This window comes from Myxine glutinosa, chromosome 6 (genome assembly GCF_964187855.1).
Source record: "Myxine glutinosa chromosome 6, kmMyxGlut1.1, whole genome shotgun sequence".
In the NCBI taxonomy this organism is placed as follows: Eukaryota; Metazoa; Chordata; class Myxini; order Myxiniformes; family Myxinidae; genus Myxine; species Myxine glutinosa.
The window spans coordinates 47,551,759-47,574,091 of record NC_136266.1 but is presented as its reverse complement, the minus strand read 5'-3'; the positions used below and the strand labels follow the sequence as shown (position 1 = coordinate 47,574,091).

The following is a 22,333-nucleotide window of genomic DNA, read 5'->3' as shown; positions in this document are numbered from 1 at the left end:
TCATGTTATTTTTCTCTTTGTTTCTTATTATGAGAAGCAATCAGCTAAAATGTACTTTCATGAACATGCATCTCGAAGGATTTCATGGAGCATCAGTATGAAATTTGGTGTCTCATGTCTTTGATCTCGAGTTATGGAACTAATTGTTTGTTCTTTATTTTGTGTAACTCGTTTTTATTTTTGGGGCATAAAACAGGAATACAGCCATGACTGCAGAACTGTATTGAATATTTCGACTTTCAAATCTGCTTTAACTATGTCGCTTTCCCTAATTCATCGTTGTTACTTTATTTTATTTTTTTTGTATACAACATCGAGGCTCGTGTAAGAGCTAACATTAATCACAAAAAGACAAACTGACACATAAAACCTATGATAAAGGGAGCGGGACACAAGACGGGGAGAGAGGGAAGCACACAAGTACAACATTTGAGAGCAGGGACATCGGGAGATCTCTGGGAGGGTGAGGGCTTGGGGGGAGGAGGCGTGGGATGGGGGGTGGGGGTGGGGGTGGGAGAGGTATAAAACACATGGACACAGCTCGGACTTCAAGGAAAGAAGTCGGAATTTCATAAATGTGGATCTGGGGTGAATTAACGGTGGTAGAAAAGATCAAGGTTTTGGATGGGGGAAGACAAGAGATGGTGGTGAACAGCTGTTTTAAAGACCTGGAGGGAGGAGTGGGATTGAAGAGAGTGAGGGAGTTTGTTCCAGAGGTTGGAGAAAAGAGGAATGAAAGAGTGAAGTTGAGCAGAGTCTTGATTTTGCCAGTTTAACCATAAGAGGGTTGCAGGCAGATCTTGTGCGACCTGCAGGAATATTTGGGGCACAGAGCACAGACAGAGCTAGGGGAGCATGGCCGGAGAGGAGTCGGTAGAAGACAAAGACCACCAACCTGCCTGTGGTGAGTGAGTGAAAGGCCCTCAGAGTTAGCTTCATCGTGGGAGATTCCAATGATTCTGAACGCTTTGGTTTCAACAGCGTGAAGCCGAGCTAGGTGTGAGGCAGGAGCACCGGCCCAGAGGGGGGAACAGTATTCCATTGAGCTGCGGATGAAAGCCTTGCATGTGGTGATCTTTGTGATGATTGATAGTTTTGTTTCCTAACATTAGCAAAATTGTGCAAGTGATGCTGTCAAGATATAAAGGGCCATGTATTTATTATGTATACTGTACTCCAATATGTTAAAATTCTGAAATCTCCAGCCCCCACTCATTCCTTCTCTTCGCCATTTCCTGTGGAACTTAGACGCAGGAGGAGACCTTTGACCCAACAAGCATGCACCATGTCAACAATCGCATTAATTCAATCCAGCAGATTATCAAATAATTTAAATCGGCGAGAGTTGGAGGGGGGAGGATTGGCACATTAGGATGGAGGAGAGCTGATGAAAACAGAGGGTGGTAACACGTTACAGCTGTTAAAAGGTGTGTGTTGTGTGTGTTGTGTGTGTTGTGTGTGATGTGTGTGATGTGTGTGTGATGTTATGTATTACCTCCCCAAAAACCGGTTGCGGTGCACTTCAGTGTCTCGAGAGGGAATGCGGCAGAAAGATTTGTATTTTTGAGTGTTCGAATAAACCATGGTAAAACCACACCAATGCAATTGTAGAACAAAACAAGTAATTGTATTAAGAACTCTCACATTCACAATAATAACACTATTACAGAAAGTACAATGAAAATATCACTTGCATCAAATGAACAATACATATGATGGTACAATGCTGTCAAAGCCATAAACTCACGACACACCAAACGTGAGTGGAATGTAACATTGCACTAATCCCCACGTAGTGAAGGTGGAAATCATGCAGAACGGCAAAACAACAGGCAGGTATTGGCACAGCAGCAGATGAGGAGTTACGAGGTGAGAGGTCGATATGGGAATTGAGCTGATATGGAAACCAACGGCAATCAACACGATGAGGTTGATATCGGAATCCCAATGACAAAACAATATGCATCAAGCTGACAGTCTCTTCGAGGACAAAATGGTGTGAATGAATGAATGAATGATCGTTTTAAGGCCATTTTCTCCGCTAGAGCGGGGGTTAGCCTTGCGGGCCCCATGACAATCATGGTTCCCTGTTTGAGGCAATGTGTTTTATGGCCGGATGCCCTTCCTGATGCCAACCCTTGGTCATGCTCTTACGATGCGCAGGGATACGGTGTACCTATTCTAAACCGGGGTACACACCAGGATCATTCATCCCAGCAAGCTGGTACTCAATTTGCCGACCTTGGAAGGATGACAGGCTGAGTCAGCCCCTTTGGCGTTAATTCAGCGATCGACCGGGATTCGAACCCAGGATCCTAGGATCGCAAGCCGGCACCCTAACCGCTAAGCCAACACCAGGCTAAATGAAACCAGGTGTATCAGCCTGTAATGGAGGTGCATGCTCCCTCCAACAATGACTCACACTTGGTGATAAAACCTGAGACGCCGGTTGAATTGCAATCGCAATATATGACGATGTCGTGGGCAATCCCTTTCCCGGGAAGCCTCAACTCATTCGCGACCAATATCAAAAAAGGTCCGCTCGTATCCTCGATATGACCTACAGCTGTCTCTCTCCTCCTCTCTCTGCCCATCTCTTCCGATTTTCTTTGCCGCATCTTTCTTTTTCCTTCACAAACGCTTCTCTTCCCCTTTTACTAAAGTCATCTCCATTTCATACAAAAATCTTAACAACAATATTAACTGAAACTAAAAATCTTACAAGTATATACTAACAACAAAGGCGGAAGTGATGGATCCGTAACAGTGAATAAGAGAGAGACAGAATTGTGAGAAACAGAAATGAAAAAACGAGACGTGTGTGTGTGTCTTTGGATGTTTTCTCTATATGTGGGTTTCAGAAGGTGAAACGGAGCCCTCTCCCTCCCCCATATCTATTACCACCAACAGACCCTTCTCCTGTGTGATATGCTCCAAGATTGACCCCTGCATCATGTAATCTCTATTTTCATTATTCTTACCCATCACCCTATACATTTCCCCCATACATATATTCTTACCCATACATTTCTTTACATTAAACTACATCTCCCAATCTTTTTCCTAATCTATGAAAGTATCTAGACTTTCCTGATCTATAATCTGATGGAAATAATTGAAATGCTTTTCAGAAAAGAAATGTTAAATGGAGGGAAATAAAACCTGCATTGATGATTTCCCCCACAGAATCGACTTCGACCTTGGCTTTGACCCAGGTTAAGGATGCAGGAGCTGTTCGGTGTCTCGTAAAAAATGAACATGGGAACAAAAGTAAACAGACCCTTACAGGTATTTTACTACCTATTTTATTAACAATAAAAATGAATGGATGTAGTTGAATGAATACTCAATATTTTTCTATTTCTGGTTTGAACAGGTCTTCCTACTCCGAGCTGCAACTTCATGCAAACATCAAACGACTCTGCTCCAAGGTTTTCTTGCCAATTTAGTGGTGACGTCATCAAACCATTTCAACTTTTGATTGAAGTGGAAGGGAAAGTTCAGTCATTCATTAATAATAGTGGTTTGTTTTTCTTTCCTTTTTGTAGTAGTGTACGTTTAATCGATGTTTGCTGTCAATATCATCATTAAATCCATTGTCTTGATTTTCTTCTCAAATTATCAACCTATTTTAGTCTCATGTTATGATAAACAATATTAAGTCTGCCATAAACCAAGACTAGTTTAGTTTAGTTTGATTACGTCCTGCTTTACCACAACTGTATTCAACCTGGCTGTAAAGTAGGCCCCTTATCTGAACTGCAAACCTTTACAAAGTCCAATCCATTTTAGAGTATAATTGTCCTTAAGGGATTTATTGTTATTCATTGTTTTAAGGGATTTACTTTTATTCATGTTTTTTTTTTTGTTTGTTTGTTTTTTTTGGGGGGGGGGGGGGGGGTACAATATCGAGGCTCGTGTAAGAGCTAACATTAATCACAAAAAAACAAATGGACACATAAAACATATAATAAAGGGAGCGGGAGACAAGATGGGGAGAGAGAGGGAAGCACACAAGTAAAACATTTGAGAGCAGGGACATCGGGAGATCTGTGGGAGGGAGTGGGCTTGGGGGGAGGAGGCATGGGAAAGGGGGTGAGGGGAGTGGGAGAAGTATAAAACACATGGACACTGCTAGGACTTCCAGGAAATAAGTTGGTATTTCAAAAAAGTGGATCTGGGGTGAATTAACGGGGGTAGAAAAGATCAAGGTTTTGGATGGGGGAAGATAAGAGATGGTGGTGAACAGCTGTTTTAAAGACCTGGAGGGAGGAGTGGGATTGAAGAGAGTGTGGAAGATTGTTCCAGAGGCGGGAGAAAAGAGGAATGAAGGAGTGAAGGTGAGCAGAAAGTCTTGAGAGTTCTTGTGAGAGAGGGTCCTTGTGATATTGGCAACTTTCCAAACTCAATTCAATCCATCTTTAAGGAATTTCTCCAGATTTATTGTTGTCGAGTCTAAAACTACACGGGCTAAGCAAGTGCGAAAATACGGCAAAGGCCCAATTACTCGTGATACAATTGAAGCCTTTGAAAGGTCACTAGTAATACCCTCTTCCACCACCAGGAGTGAACCTACACATTTACGTAGAGCGACACAGTACACATTTACGTAGAGAATTAGCATCGGCCGCAACTTTGGAACTTCTGGGGAGACGGGGGGCAAACCAAGTAGCTACAACCTTTATCTTATGACCCCCAGCTCCCCAGGCGAGTTTTGTTGAGATTGGACAAGTAACGAACGACTGAAGGCATCGGCCACAAACACACACAGACAGGCAAACACCAAATTGCGTATTTTATTATGAAAATAAATCATCTGTTTAAGTAGCCGTCATCACCAAGTGGCTTGAAAACTACTGGGTATTGTATACTGAGTGATTAAGGAGTTGATTATTTTTTTCCAGTTGATTGAATAAATATAATAAAGAAAATGAGGATAAGAGGAAAAGGCAAGAGTAGGACAGTAGGGGAGGAAATGAGGGGTGCCATGAGTGGAAGGGATTGGAAAAGAGGTTGAGAGGAGACTAGAATAAGGGGAGGGATTGGATGTGACGGGTGTGGAGTTGATAGTGTAAAGTGGGTAATTTGGTTCATGTGATGCGAACATTACAAAACTTCTGAGCAGAAAGTTCTGCTCAATTTAAACCTTCATTTTGTACATCATTATAATTCCTGTTAACATCAAATGTCGATGCACAAGCTTTTACTCTTGCACACGCGGCCCTTTCATGTTTTTTTTTTTTTGCGATGTTATTATTTTTTTCAACATTTTTAGATATACATTTATATATTTTAACTTTATTTTCTCCAATTTTTTTTTTTTCACTAATACTTCTGGTAAGTTTCGGAGCATAATCTTCTGTTTATTTGTAATATTGCCAGGGTGTACAATTCTACTTGAGGTACATGAATATTGTATTGCCTTCTATTAATGTTTTCCTCTTGAGGTACATTAAATAACCTGAGGTGCATTATAACTTGAGGTACTTGAGGTACATTAAATAACTTGAGGTACAAATACCTCAATAACTTGAGGTACATTAAAATAACACTTGAGGTACATTAATAATAATAATAAAAATGTAAATAAATAATGAGGTACATTAAATAAATAATTATTTAAATAACATTAAATAATTAATAACATTAAATAATGAGGTACATTAAATAACAAATTAATTAACATCATTAAATAATGAGGTAACCTCTCAAGGTACATTAATGTACCTTGAGGTACATTAAATGGCCTCTAAACGGTGGTCTTCTATTAATGTTTTCCCAAATCTTACAAGTATCATCATCATGTTGATGTACACAGTACACTGTGTTTAATATAACAAAGTGAATAATCACTCATTACCCCGTTATGGCTTTCTCACAGAAGGATCTGTACTCTTAAACCTGGCTGAGAACGATGTCTCAGCTCATGAGTACATGTGCAAAGTAACAAACAAACTTGGAGAATCAGAGCCATGCAGTAAGATGAAAAGCAGCGAGAAAGGTGTGTGTTGTTGTGTTTTTGTACATATCACTTTGCCATTAAAAATGAATCACAATGACATAAACATGTGCACACCCAATTCATTGTGGTGTGCGATCCCTGGCAAAAGTTTAATCTTGTAAATATTTTCAAATGTGTTTCGACGTTTGTGTGCTATTTGTGCGTTTGTACTTTATTCTTTCCCGGCTGAACCGGAGCAGCTAGAGGGCACAAGTTTTGGGGGTAGGTACTTCAGGCAAGGTTTAAAGCTACCACACGTTGACCTTGATGATGGCCATTTTGAGGCCACTATAAAGTGTATATCGGGATGTGGGGTCAGGTCGTGTGGCCGCTGGCCCACAGGCAATTATATACATCCTGAGTCCAATAACTCCATAGATTGTCAATGTCCAACACATCCCAAAACCACCGTCGGGGAAAAGCTCACGCAGCCGGGCAGCACCGGGTATCCCACCCCAATCTTTCTTCTTTGCTTGATGCTCAGTATAAAGGATAGAGCACAGTCAAACAACCATCTAGGTTGGCAACCATAGTGCAGGTTTTGATCGGCCTTATGGCCTCTTCCTGTGTTGATGTTACTTACAAGGGAACTCATTATTATTACGCTCAATCTTTTTGCACAAACCTTGCACAAAAAAAACAACGGGGGAATATTATAATCGGCTCCATCTGTCTGTCTGTCCGGCCATCACACTATCTCCTAAACTGTTGAGCAGAGTCACCAAACTTGGTAGTTATGATCACCACATGACAAGAATATGCAAGAGCAGTGTCAATGATGGCCCCGCCCCCTGGGGTGGGATCAAAAGTTCAAATACTGAAAAATTCAATTGCGGGCACATTTTTAAACGTTTTTAGATGAAACTTTTGTATATGCAACCTCCATTGGGAGACGCATTAAACATGTAATGACTTCTTTGGATTTGATCCCTGGTTCATGCCCCCCAGGTGCTGAGGACTTGGGGTCACGTGGTCAAAATGGGCAAAAAATTAACGCAAAATTTAATATTGGGTCATTCCTGGTGGAACGTTTTGCCATTTTTCAACTTTGCTTTAGCCGGGAAGTGTGGGAATTTGCGATGGCATGCCATCGACTTCACTCCAGTTTTATTTTATTTTAGGAATGTCAGTAGTAATCAGACTTTGTACTGTATGGTGTACACATGTTTTAATGTTTTTATGATGAGTTTCTTACATTTTGATCCTGTGTGCTGTGTGCAGAAGTGGGGTTCAATCCGTGGTGGTACTTGATAGCAGCTGGAGCAGGGATACTCCTTTTTCTCATCATACTGATCACCTGCTTCGTTTGTTGCATAAGAGGAAGCAGGAATCAAAGCAATCCGTACGCCTGATTTTGTCCACGTCCAGTTTCCTGTACATATAATTATCTAAACTCAAAATATGTGGAGACAACTTTATTTGGTGTGGAGATTGCAAAGAGCACAGAGAGCATGGATTCAAATCCCTTGTCTGATGTTAATGAATCCACAGTGTCATAATGGGCTTGTCATTGCATACTTATATGCAGTATGTATAAACATTAATAACCCTCAAAAATGTTTAAATATCAGTGTTAGGTTTATCCAATATACTTGAGGAACATATCAGTTGTATAAACATGCTTACTGTGGCTCACCCAGGAATGAGATAAGGCAGTCGTCAGCTTGTTTCCTTGGAACAAGGAAATTCAATTCACCTACCAACATACGACATATATTTTATCAGACAATTATTTTTTTAATAAAAAATGCTTTTTATTGTAAATTTTCCTTTCAAAAAAGTAGCAAATTACAATTTCTAGAATGTAGCAGTTCCAAATTAAGTGGGTAATCTTATTCTTCATATGCTGGACATGGCTTTGCCGTAACATCATTTGCTGTGAGTGTAGCTGTACGGCAGAGCAGCAATTTTGAATTTGGCCAGAGTGTCAGCTCTTGAAAAGGAAAAGGAACCAATTAATGCTCTAGAAAAGTTCATATAAGGGGCGCCAATTTGATTCATACACCTGCATGAAGAAGTAAATGTATTTTATTTGCCAGATGTCAGGCATCCCTTGAAAATGAGCTTTTGTAGAGCATTACTTGGTTCCTCCTCAGAACACAAGGGTAGTCCAGCATGCACACAAGATTATTTTAAATGCCCCTTATTTTGTATTGTTCGACATTTTCTATAAGCTATGGAATGTTCCTTCTTTTCTATACTTTGCCACATGGCACATTCCACATGAAGGGGCCTTTTCTATGCCCCTAGCATTTTTCACAATATACATTTTAAATACGAACAAAATGCATTTGTTCACCATACAAGACTTTATTCAAGACAATATAAAATACTTGAAAAAGTAAGGGGATTAAAAGTAAGGGGATATAAAAAAAAGTAAGGGGCCTTTATCCATTAGGCCATTTAGTCAGCATGTTATAATAAATATTTTAAAAGGGGTGTGTGTGTGTGTGTGTGTGTGTGTGTGTGTGTGTGTGTGTGTGTGTGTGTGTGTGTGTGTGTGTGTGTGTGTGTATATGTGTGTATATATATATATATATATATGTGTGTATATATATATATATATATATATATATATATATATATATATATATATATATATAGTATATATATATATCTATCTATAATTCCAGTAATCTCTGTGTGTTTGTTTGTCTGTGACCGCTGTTTCTCGACAACCACGGGTCCGATATACTTTAAACTTGCCAGGTATATTGCTGGGGACCCGAGGATGTGCCTTTTCAAGGTTTCATATTAATCGGACAATTACTTACCGAGCTATGTCCAAAAAACGATTCAACCAATCAGAGAGCAGCGAGCTATCGCGTGTGCCGAACGTGGCGAACACACTCTGCCTCGGATGGCACATTTGAGAGCGTATTCATTTATTTCACGTTTGCAAACTATGTTGGCGCTATGTTGGCGTTAAACTATGTTTTAAAACTAATAATAAAACTAATAAAAACTAATTTGCGATTCATCGTAACTGCGATATACGACCTTCCGGAGCTCCTGTGAGAGCGTGCGCCATTACGGATAGTACGGGTACGTGCATGCCATATGTTGGCGTTAAACTATGTTTTACAACTAATTAAACGGACAAATTTCATGTCATGTTTCATGTAAATAGAGGGGGGGGGGGGGGGGGATTGTCACTGTACTCGCAAGCCGTTCGCCGTTCGCTTTGGCGTTGCGAATGGACCAAAACATTTCATGAACCAAACCATTTCATGTAAAGCGTTCGCCGTTCGCTATGGCGTTGCGAATGGACCAAAACATTTCATGGACCAAACCATTTCATGTAAATAGAGGGGGGGATATAATTTTAGATATAGATATAGTACGGGCATGCCCTAGTATATATAAAATATGCCAGTAGAAGCCGAGAAACGAATTTTCGGTGCTCATGTTAAAGTTGCATACAGACAAACCATCCCCAAAAAAGGGAAGGGGCACTTTGCACCTCCCTTGATTTCCATACAATAAGCAATTTGATGTGGTACAATACTCATAATGATGCTGAAATTCAGGTTTAAGAATAATTACGTTTTAAATATGAGCAAAAATGCATTTGCTCATTGTACCAGATGTTTATTTGTTCTTTATTAGTCCCCTACCGGTGTACACTGGAGGGGACTAAAGGTTTGCACTCCGTCCCTCAGTCTGTCAGTCTGTCAGTCCGTCACGCAAAGAACAGTTTACCGGACGTTTTTTCTAAACGCTTAATGCTAATGATTTCAAACTTGGCACATGGTTTCCTCATGATAAGTTACAGATCAAGTTCGAACTTCACGACGTTTCTATCATTTTTGACAAAGTTATGGCACTTTGAACTTTGGTAATTTCCCCAACAGTTTTCCGGTCGACAGACTGCCGGTAGGCGACATGTATTGCAGCGCAATACTCAGAATGCTTGTTCAAGTAGCTATAAAAGACTTGAAAAAGTAAGGGGAAAAAATATTCAATTAAGACAGGATTTGAACCCACAACCCCCAGCTTGGGAGTCTGATGCCTTATCCATTTGCCATTTGCCATTGGGCCAGCACATTAGATTTGTGAAATAACATTTTGAAGAGTTATAAAGTATGTATATATTTTTATATATTTATCTATGTATATATATATATATATTTATGTATGTTTAATTTTAAAGCAAAAAATTAGCACTTAGATGGAATTTGTTTTGAAAGCCATTCCCATTTGATAGGGAACAAGCTTGCTGCTTGGAAAGATTGGCTGTGCAGACTGCAAGATCAACGGGTTGGGCTGTTGGTTCGAATCCCATATACCATATTCCATATGCCTTTGTCCAATATCAAATGGTATGCATAGTCCGTCGTCCCCTTATTAAAATTATTGGAATTTAATTTGAATTGGTGGGTATTTGAACTAGTGAGTTTATTGTACTCATGTCTGTTCTTATTCTTAACTCTGCTTCGGAAACTTTAGTGAAAGAACTATCGATTTGAATGTTTCGGGATGGAAATGAGATGATATATTATATGAGCCTCGTCAATCTTTTGCAGATATTACACGGAAGAGTTACTTGCAACCAACCCACTCTTGAATGACATTATTGAGGAGGTAGGTTATTCTGTCGGTTTTATTTGCTCTCTGTCACCCGACCACTCATGTTATTTATTGATTAATTGGCCATCTTTGATCCGCTACAACTATCCTGTTGTACAAGTTTTAGCATCACGATTCTCGAGGATGGAAAAACCGATGGTTGAAACATTTTGAGTGATCATTCTGCCTTTAATATTGTCTTCCCACATTATTGGGAATTTTGCATTTATACAATTTTTCATTACTAGGGCATGCCCGTACTATATATAAGCTAGGACGTGCCCGTACGTGGGTGCCCGTTCCTTGCCAAAAAAAAAAAAAAAAAAAACATGAATGGTTTGGTCCATTCGCAACGACCACAGAACCCCCCCCCCCTCTATTTACATGCAATGGTTTGGTCCAAAGCGAACGGTTTGGTCCATTCGATGTGATTCGATGATTCGATGTGAATGGTTTGGTCCATTCGCAACGACCACAGAACCCCCCCCTCTATTTACATGAATGGTTTGGTCCATTCGCAAAGCCAAAGCGAACGACCACAGAACCCCCCCCCCCCTCTATTTACATGAATGGTTTGGTCCATTCGCAAAGCCAAAGCGAACGACCACAGAACCCCCCCCCCCCCCCCCCTCTATTTACATGAATGGTTTGGTCCATTCGCAACGCCAAAGCGAACGGCGAACGGCTAAATCGCCATAGCTCGGTAAGTACTTGTCCGATTAATATGAAACCTTGAAAAGGCACATCCTCGGGTCCCCAGCAATATACCTGGCAAGTTTAAAGTATATCGGACCCGTGGTTGTCGAGAAACAGCGGTCACAGACACACAGACACACAGACACACAGACACACAGAGATTACTGGAATTATAGATAGATGTTGTATCTACTCCCTGCCCCCCCCCCCCCCCCCACATTTTTTCTATTTACATGGGGCATTCCAAAAGTTATTGGCACGTGATACAACATTCCAAGAAAGGCCAAGTCTTTTATTTCTTAATATTTAATTTAATGACCACACTGGGTGGCTTAATGGTTCGAGCATCCGCTCTAAGTCTGGGAGGTCTGCGGTTTCAGCCCCAGCCATGACAAAAATGGTTTGTGTTGCCTCCTTCTCCTTTCTTGATGCTCGGCATTTAAAATGGTAGAGCATGAGCACAAAAAAACATGTTGGTAATAATAGCTCAGGCTTTGTTGTGCATATAATGGCCTTGTAAGGGAACGTGTAGGCCTATTATTATTAACGAAGTTTACTTTTATTTTGAAATAATTAATATACTTTTTCTCATTCCTAAATGAATAAAACATTGGCAACCATCGGACTAATCTCGTTCTGAGAACTTCTTGAATGCCCTCAAATAAGCAATACATCAAGCCCGGTGTTGGCTTACGCATAACAGTTAATGTGGCTGGCTGAAGATCTTAGGGTCTTGAGTTTGAGCCCCTATGTTGCCATTGAAATAACACCAGGTGGGTCGACTCAGCCTGTCATCCTTCCGAGGTTAGAAAAATGAGTACCAGCTTACTGGAAACAGGGAGGGGGCACTGCATCAGTGGCACAGCTGCGCTTCCAGAAATGATGCAGCCAGCAGCCATGCACATACTGCATACCAAACAACAACAAGCAATACATTATATAATGAACAAGAAGAAAAAGACATAAAATGTCATAGCCCCCACCATGATTTTAGTAATTTTGCTGTACGGAGTTAAAGGCTGTTAGTCAGCCATCTTTGGTCAGATGACAAAACAAAATCTTCTGCATATGTATAGTATACTCATGTATTGTCTTTGTGCCAGGTTTGAAGAAAATAGATCCCATGCATGTCCGAGAAATGTATGGGGACACGCTTAAGTAACAAAATGTCCGTCAGTCGGCCATCTTGGATATGATCTCAAAAAAAATAAATGATGTGCATATGTAACCCATAATTCATTAGCTGTGTGTCAAATTCGAACAAGATCGTTAAATGCATGTCCGAGAAATGGTTGAGGACGTGTTCAACATTGGCTTATTTTTTTTAACAACTAAAATGGTGGCCAGTCGGCCATCTTTGATCGCATCGCAAAACAAAATGATGTGCATATGTACACCGTCATGGCTTGTCTTTGTGCCAAGTATGAACAAAATCAGTCCATACATCTGAGATATTGTTGTTGATGCACGGACGGACGGACAAGACCAATCAATAAGTCCCCGTTTTGGACTAAGTCCAACGTGGACTAAAAGTCCAAATCTGAGGATCTGATACTCCCGGAACTGGGACTTCAGAGTGACTGCCATATGTTAAAACTAATGTTGAAGGGTTTGTGGAAATCAAGTTTACATTCACTTTTGATGTATGCAGTTGTAATATAAACAAATACAACAAAACAAATATTTAAAATAAAAGATTAATGAACTCGTTCACAATGTCAATGACACCATCACTCCACTTTCCCCTGACTTGTTGTACAATTTAATATTTTGTACTTGATTTTCTTCCTCTCTCTCCCCATGTCCTCCATTTCCCCCATTCCATATCACCTGCAGCAGAATGAAACGGTTCCCACAATACTTTGGGATGACATTCAGTTGAATCGTTGCATACAAAGAGGAGAGCGATACGATATGTATAAGGCTGATGTGATCAACTTTTCGAACCAGGTCGTCGTGGCTAAACGTCTTCGAGGTACACTCTTATAGTGGGTGAGGGAGGGTGGGGAGGGGGGGTTGTCTTTCATTGAAAGGGGATTACAGAAGGTGTTGATCTCTTTAGAAATTTTTGGTAAATGCAGACTAAAATAAGTATAGCATTAGCCACCATGTTGAGGTACTCTGAAACGTTTATTTTTTATTTTTTTTGTATACAAGATCGAGGCTCATGAAAGAGCTAACATTAATCACACAAAAAAATCAAACAGACACATAAAACATAGAATAAGGGGAGCGGTAGACAAGATGGGGAGAGAAGGGGAAGCACACAAACACAACATTTGAGAGCAGGGACATCGGGAGATCTGTGGGAGGGAGAGGGCTTGGGGGGAAGGGGGTGGGGGTGTGAGTAGTATAAAACATAAGGATACTACAAGGACTTCCAGGAAAAAAGTTGGTATTTCAAAAAAGTGGATCTGGGGTGAAATTAGCGGGGGTAGAAGAGATCAAGGTTCTGGATGGGGGAAGTTAAGAGATGGTGGTGAACAGCTGTTTTGAAGACCTGGAGGGAGGAGTGGGATTGAAGAGAGTGAGGGAGTTTGTTCCAGAGGCGGGAGAAAAGTGGAATGAAAGAGTGAAGGTGAGCAGAGAGTCTTGATTTTGGCAGTTTAACCAAAAGAGGGTTGCAGGCGGATCTTGTGAGACCTGTAAAATATTTGGGGAACAGAGCCCAGAGAGAGCTGGGGGAACAAGGCCGGAGAGGAGTCGGTAGAAGACAGAAAGACCACCAACCTGCCTGCGGTGAGTGAGTGAAAGGCCCTCGGAGTTAGCTTCATCGCGGGAGATTCCAATGATTCTGAAAGCTTTGGTTTCAACAGCGTGAAGCCGAGCTAGGTGTGAGGCAGGAGCACCGGCCCAGAGGGGAGAACAGTATTACATTGAGCTGCGGATGAAAGCCTTGTATATGGTGAGGAGCTCAGGTGTGCCAAGAAAGGACTTCGCACGATGGAGGATGCCCAGTCGGCGACTGGCTTTGGAGGCCAGCTTGGAAATGTGGTTTTCCCAGGGAAGATCATGGCAGACAGTGAGACCCAAAAGGTTGATTGACAGAACTTCTTGGAGAGGATTGTTCAGAAAGTGGATGGGAGGGTTCTCCAGTCTTTTTGGAGAGACATAGTAAGAGTGTGAGATTATATTTGTGAAATATAATTTGTTTATATTTGTGAAAACTAATACTTGGGCTTGCTGATTATTACGTATTCGCCAATGATGAGGGGCAGTGTTATGGATTATGGGGAGGTTGAATTGAGGAAAAAGTTATTAAAACTAGAACAGCACTCGGCAGAGAGTCTGAACCTCCGCCATCTGTACAGTTTACATTTTGTACCCACTGATGGGCCGGATCTGGATTCGGTCCTGAACCAAAATCTAATCGGCTTGTTCTTGTCACCTAACCAACTAATCCACCTAGTTTTGTCATAATCCGTCCACAACCTTTTGAAATATCATGCTATATAACGTTTTTGGCCCTATCACTCAATGGTGAAGAATCACTGAGACAATTTAAAAATTCGCATATCCGGATGCGGATCTGGATCTTCACCAATATTGAATCAATTCTTCCTTGTTGAACACCCAATGTGTCCACCAAGTTTTGGTCTAATGATGTTTTTGAGGTGTTTCTTTGGCGACCTGAGTGCAAATCCTGCCACCAACCTCCTTGAGAGAGGACCCAGTACCCTGGTACTTATTTCGCCGACCTTGGAAGGATGACAAGCTGAGTCAACCCCACTTGGTATTAATTCAACAGCTGAACGGGATTCGAACTCAGGACCTTAGGATCCTGCCGCATCTTTAGCTCTATCACGCAATAGTGAAGAATCATTTAAAAAATTTATCTGATTCGGATCTTCACCAAAATTGAATCAATTTGTCCTTGTCAGACGCCCAACCTGTCCATCATATTTCGTCTGAATCCATCCACTACTTTTTGAGATATTCTGTTGACAAACAGACAGCCAGAAAAACAGACAGGGGTGAAAACAATTAGGAAAGTATTGGAGAAGGGAAGGAGGATGATAATGGGGAAGTCTGCTCTAGCCATTTATAATGAAAGAGAAATGAATGCAGTTTCGTTATTTCATAGTTTTGATATAAATGCGAAACATGAAGCTTTATTTTGTAAATAATCACGACATTTTAACCGGAATCGGTGGCATAGTGGTTCGAGCACCTTCTCTGTGTCCGGGAGGTGGGTGGTTTGTGGTTTCAACTGTGGCTGAGTCCTACCAAAAACTAAAAAAAATGGTACGTGTTGCTTCCTTGCTTGATGCTCAGCATCTTAGAAGGGATAGAGCATGGATGAAAAACCATATGTTGGCAACTATTGTGCATGTGAATGGCCAAACTCCTTCATTGAGGTTTTTTTTCGAAGAGAACTCATGTTTCTCCTCATTTTGCTTCATTATGGTCTTATTAACCAACCCTTCGTTAGTGTGTCAGGGCTTTGGATATGAGATTATATTCACATGTTAGTAACATGCAAAAGGGGTTTGAGATATTCTGCCGCACCAACAGAGTTAAGCAATACTTTTTCTTTTCTTTTTACAGATGACAACGAGAATAATATATTGATCTTCAAGGAAGAGATTCGGATACTGATACAAGTTGGAGGCCATCCTCACATCATTAAAATCCTTGCCAAATGCACCACACAAAGTAAGTCACTTTAATGGTCCATACCAGAAGAGAGTTGTTCGTGTGTGTGTTTCATTGTTCTCAGAAATGGCTGAACGGATCTTCCGCAAACTTCGCGGTTCATCAGTGAGTGACGTGTTTTAGAGTTTTAGACAAAAAAATTTGTTTTTTTTGTTAGTTTCTTTTTTTACTTTTTTAAATCGCTCTGTAGTGCCTAAGCCTTTATACCTACGTGAAAGGTAATATTAAATGATCCCAAACCCCATTCCTTAGTGGGTATGGGGAAGTATTTTTGGCTCCCACAAAATTTTCTTGAAAATGCCAACAGGATTAGGACAGCACCTGGCAATGCCCGGGTGCCCATGCCAGTTAATGATACATTATAGCATATTGTCTTATTTTGGTTCGATTTGGCGAAAGGATAGATGACATTACACAAGGTTATGCTGTCTCTTCTGGAGATTCAGTGATTGAAACTTGCCTAAGATTGCCATTTGATCCATAATCAGCAGAGTACAGTGGGTGGGCACGAAATTATTCTGATTTTTCATGAGTGTAGCAAGCTTTTGTCAAAATTTAATTGAACTGTCCTTCTCTCAGCACCCCTGATGTATGTAATGGAGTCTGCAAGTGGCTGTCTGAAGCAAAAACTCATGGCAAGGCGCATGGAACCTGGCAGGAATTCCCTCAGCCTATCTCGTGAGATCTTGAGCTCAGGAAAATGTATGGCCGTTGCCCTTGCTCACTTGCATAACCTAAAGGTGAGTGATGCTCAATTCAAAATCCTTGTGGTCAGGACCCATGCAGCAAATGCTAGTGTGACACATGGGTCCAAAGTCACCATTTGAGGGAAGCGGTGATATACTCTCGGATGGACGTTAAACTGGGTGTCCCGTCTGTCGGCATTAGTTGGTGGATGTTAAAGATCCCAGTGTCCTTCATGAAGAGTAGGTGAGCTATCTCGGCACCCTGAGCAAATTCCAAATTCCATCCCTAAGGACTGCTGGGAAGGCAATCGCAAACCACTGAGTATACCCTTTGCCAATAAACTGCTTTGGCAGCACTGATGTTCTGTTACAGAGTATGGTACACCAGAATCACTGTATATCTATTCTATCTATCTATCATGTATGTGTATATATATGTATGTATACAGGGTGGTCCAGAAACCCTGGGCACATTTTGAAGAACGATACCTGCAACAAACAACTAAGTTTATTATTGTTCTTTGGTGCAAAACAAAACATGATTACTTGCAAATGGATGTGACCGCTTCAACACGCACAGGCATCACATGATACACGACAGGATGAGGTGCATCACGTGATATGGATCGGGGTGAGCTTTGCTTATTGTGCTGCACACATTTGTCTTTGCATTAGTTCAGTTCTTTGTGAATTATACGCCCGAATACGAAGGAGGTTATCGTGAGACGAAAATTTGCGCTGTACGCTTGTATTCTGTATCTGGAAATTAAGCTGAAGTTCACAGACAACTTGTCAAAGAATGTGGCGCCGACGCAATTGGCAGAAGAACCATTGGCAGAATAAACAAGCAGTTTGATGAAACCGGCAGCATTCTTCCAAAACAGTCACCAGGTAGGCCACGTACTGTTCGAAATGAGGAAAGCAGAGTGGTCATTCAACAACAACTCAACAGTAACACACCATTATCAACACGTCGTTTATCAAACGTCACCAACATAAGCCGATCATTGATTCGAAGAATACTAAAAGACCTTAATGCGAAACCATACATACCCAGATTAATTCACCAACTATCTGAGGATGATTTTGACAGGCGCGTTGAGGCATGTGAGACATTGCTTAGGTTAATGGATATGGACAATGATTTGCAGAACAGGATCCTGTAGTCACATGATCCAAGTTTACTTTATCTGGTTCTGTGAATCGACATAACAGCGTGATATGGGCAGTGGACAACCCACAATTTACTGTTGAGCACAATGTCCAGTATCAGGCTAGTGTGTCCGTCTGGGCAGGCATTTCTTCTGGAGGCATTGGTGGACCAATATTTTTCGAAGGAAATGTGAATGCTACAAATTACCTTCTAATGTTGGAGCAGCATGTATTTCCCTCTAAATGATGGCCAAATATGGTTCATGCATGATTGTGCGCCTGCTCATTATGCTGCCAGTGTACGCCAGGCCCTTGATTTGAACTTTACAGACAAATGGATTAGCCGTCGTGGTCCGGTTGAATGGCTGCCGCGGTCTTGTGATTTAACAACACCCTGTGATTTCTTCCTTTGGGGTTTCCTCAAACACAAAGTGTATGCGAGGAATCCTACGACCCTTAGAGACTTGAAACAATTCATCCGTAATGAGACTGCTGCCTTAACGACTGAAACATGCAGAAATGTGTGTCAGAGGTGTTTCGTCATGGCTGCAGCTGTGCAAAGACAATGAAGGAAAGCAGTTTGAATATTTGAACTGATCTGTTTCACGTATATTAGACTGATGAGACTGTTTAACGAGTAATCATGTTTTGCTTATTTATATACATTCATATGTATATATTTTATATATATTGTTATGGTTTTGCGAAGCCCGTTCCCTTACCAAGGGGAGATTAAGCCCCTTGTTCTCCTTGGGTCTTCGAACCGCGAGACTGAGTCGCCACTTCTGGTCAGACGCGGGAAAGGGTGATGTAATCCACACAATTTATGTACTTTACATAACGTTAATAGGAATACATGGCCGTGTAGATGGGAAATACAGTTTGTTTGAAATAAATCACAAATATCAGATGAAAGTGAAAAAAAACCTATGTGGTGTGAATGGCAATGTTCCTCGCTGAAATGTGAAAAAACTGAATTACGTGCGAACGCATAACTGTGAGATTATGGCGGCAAAGTTGGAACATCACGTGATCCTAGCAGAAGTACCCGGCATTGCCGGGTGGGGGAGGGGAGACCCGTACATTCCCAACCCGTACATTCGCCCTCTCGACTCAAGCTCGTATTCGATTCGTATTCGAAATCGAAAGGGGAAAGGGGAAATCCTTCGTATTCGAATTCGTAAACACGAAATATGAATTAAAATTTAATTAATATCGCACAAAATCGACACAAAACACGGTCGTATAAAGGTGAAAAACGCAATGGCTTTTCGCCCTGAATCACGTGCAAACGTGTGACGTGTGACGGGATGGAACATCACGTGATCGCTCTGAGCGAATCAGCGAGCTGCTCGCACTGGCTGAAATTAGCGGGTACTTCACTGAAATGCGCTGAGGTAAATATGAATAAAAAATATGGATCTCGTCAAATATGGCCTCAGCCATGTTCGTCCCAGGCTCAATGGCCATGCCTATGCCAAATATCAAGCACGTGAGCCTCTCCGTTTCGGAGTCTATCGGTAACATTACACACACACACACACACACACACACAAACTGTGTTTTATATATATAGATATATATATATATATATATATATATATATATTATATATATATGTATATATATATATATATATGTATGTATATATATATGTATGTATATATATATATATATATATGTATGTATATATATATATATATATATATGTATGTATATATATATATATATATGTATGTATATATATATATATATATGTATGTATATATATATGTATGTATATATATATATATATATATGTATGTATATATATATATATATATATGTATGTATATATATATATATATATATGTATGTATATTTATATATATATATATATATATGTATGTATATATATATATATATATGTATGTATATATATATATATATATGTATGTATATATATATATATGTATGTATATATATACATATATATGTATGTATATATATATATATGTATGTATATATATATATATGTATGTATATATATATATATATATGTATGTATATATATATATATATATATGTATGTATATATATATATATGTATGTATATATATATATATATATATGTATGTATATATATATATATATATGTATGTATATATATATATATATATGTATGTATATATATATATATATATGTATATATATATATATATATATGTATGTATATATATATATATATATGTATGTATATATATATATATATATACATACATATATATATATATATATGTATGTATATATATATATATATATGTATGTATATATATATATATATATATGTATGTATATATATATATATGTATGTATATATATATATATATATGTATGTATATATATATATATATATGTATGTATATATATATATATATATGTATGTATATATATATATATATATGTATGTATATATATATATATATATGTATGTATATATATATATATATATATATATGTATGTATATATATACGTATATATATTGTTGCGGATATGGGATTTGGCCTCCATCCATATCCGCTTGTAAATATTCCCCTATTTCCCCAATACTCCCCAACTATCCCCAATCCCCCATTCCCTAGTCCCATTGTCTGTAAACAACACTCTGTGGAACCGACCTTCCCCTTTTTCCCCCATTAAATGTCGTGCCCAGGTTCACCGCATCTCACGTAGACAACTATAGGACATCTTGCTAGTTATTCTTAGTCTATGTCAGTTAAGGACTCGTTTCCATTAATTCTGACTCTTCGTTGCACCAGAATGTGATTGTATGGCACCAGTAGTGAGTTTAGGACCTCCCCATACCTCCTCCCATCTTCCTCATGAAACTACAACAACAACAACAATTACAACAACAGCGCGCGGGGAGTGTGCGTCCTCACTCCGGCTTGGTTAGCCGCCATTGCCCATGTGCTCCGACGGGGTTACCACGAAGGGGCTGACTGTCAGCTCCTCGTCAAGGGCGGAGCCCGGTAACCCCCCCGCACCCAATAAGAAGCGGCGGGCCGATTCCATCTGGGGCGGAGCTAACGAGCCGAGGGCGTGTCACTCCCCGCTGGATATACGCAGCCACTTACCGGAGGTGACGTAAGATGCGCCCCCAGCTTGAAGAGAAACAGACGCCACCTCCAGCGCGACGATACCTCCCTGCATCTTTTGGACCGCGCTTTATCCTGTCCCTGAGCCAAGGTGCACCTTGTGCTATCCATCGACTACCTGCCCTTCCTTGCCATCAATCCCTGTGTGAGTCAGTCTTGTCCTGTTTATCTGTGGTCTGTCGGGGCTACTATAAGACCGTGATTAAGTGCCCACCTTCCTATGTTGTACCTCTTGTCAGTGTAATCTAAACGTTCTGCATAGAAATATTATAACCTCCTCCGGAGGTCTTGAGAACTGTACCCCTGGTGTCGTGTCATCTAACCCAGCCGTTGTGTCCTTTCCTTAATTGATTTAGCATAGCGCGATTTGGCCAACGTTCGAGTAGAATCGGGTAAACTGTGCAGACGCGGTCATACCAAACCGCTCGGTAAACTAACATCCAAAACCGCGTCTGTAACATTTGGTGTCGAGGAGTTGGATTCGGACCTGGGACTAAATTGTTAGGCCCAAATTTTGGAACACCAATTGTACTATTAGAGTAACATTTGGTGTCGGGAAGTGGGATCCGATCCGGAGCGCGTTTCACGCGCTCGAAATTATAACGGCGAAATTTGATTGTGTTATACAAAAAAAAATAAAAACCCGAATTTTGAAAGTCGCGCTATGGCAGACCAAGACGGCTGGGTTCCGGTAGAGGAGAGTGAGGCAGGGTCGATCCAGGACCAAAATGAGGGACATGAGAGCGAAGCAGTGAGGGTAGCAGAGTCGCAAAATGGCGTCCTTGCGCACGAGGTTGCAGGGCGCACAAAATGGCGCCTCGCACATAGCTACGGCGGCCGCACCCGCTGCACAAGTGGGAGGGATGGCCCAAATGCAGGCCCTCATGGAGCAATTTATGGCGCAAATGCAGGCGTCCCTCAACCTGCAGAAGGACGATATGAGGGCTAATAGTCAGCAATTGGGGAATCGGATGGATGCTCAGAGTGAGCAAATGAGGGCTGATAGTGAGCAAATGAGGGCTGATAGTGAGCGATTGGGTGAGCGATTGGAGGGCCAAATGGGGGCAATGAGGGACGAAGCGAGGGGTACCGGTGAGGGATTAGACAAGAAATTAGAGGGGTTAGACAATGGGATAGAAGGGTGAAACATGGGTTAATGGGGGTGGAAAATAGAATGGCTGCCAGGAGAATCAGATAGAGGGAGTGAAAAATGGGTTAGAGGGGTTAGAAAACAGTATGGAAGGCAAATTGAGGGACATGAGGGACCAAGCGGAAAGGGAAGTTAAACAAATGGGGCAGCAGATAGAGGAGGTCAGAATGGGGGTAGAAACCAAACTGGATGCTCACAGGAAGGAAATGGAGCAGATGAGGGTGGCATCTGGGCAGGAGATGCAAGTGATGGGAGAGGAGATCAGAAGAGGAGTGAGTGAGGAGG

At 40.7% G+C, this 22,333-nt stretch overlaps 2 protein-coding genes across 3 annotated transcripts in view; one reads left to right on the top strand and one right to left on the bottom strand.

Moving 5' to 3' along the window:
• Window positions 1-22,333, bottom strand: part of LOC144892601 (uncharacterized) — a 1,198,808-nt gene that overhangs the window by 1,116,716 nt on the left and 59,759 nt on the right. The gene's annotated exons all lie outside the window — the stretch shown is intronic.
• The window catches only part of LOC137429370 (fibroblast growth factor receptor 3), a 65,140-nt gene that overhangs the window by 22,657 nt on the left and 20,150 nt on the right, over window positions 1-22,333 (top strand). The window contains exons 5-12 of one of the 2 annotated variants that reach the window (XM_078779817.1): window positions 3,187-3,288; window positions 3,377-3,523; window positions 5,885-6,001; window positions 7,223-7,343; window positions 10,528-10,585; window positions 13,103-13,241; window positions 15,815-15,922; window positions 16,502-16,662. In XM_078779817.1, the coding sequence (XP_078635943.1) occupies window positions 3,187-3,288; window positions 3,377-3,523; window positions 5,885-6,001; window positions 7,223-7,343; window positions 10,528-10,585; window positions 13,103-13,241; window positions 15,815-15,922; window positions 16,502-16,662 (953 nt within the window). Of the gene's footprint in view, window positions 1-3,186; window positions 3,289-3,376; window positions 3,524-5,881; window positions 6,002-7,222; window positions 7,344-10,527; window positions 10,586-13,102; window positions 13,242-15,814; window positions 15,923-16,501; window positions 16,663-22,333 lie in introns of both variants that reach the window. The other variant, XM_068119322.2, reaches the window with a different exon arrangement.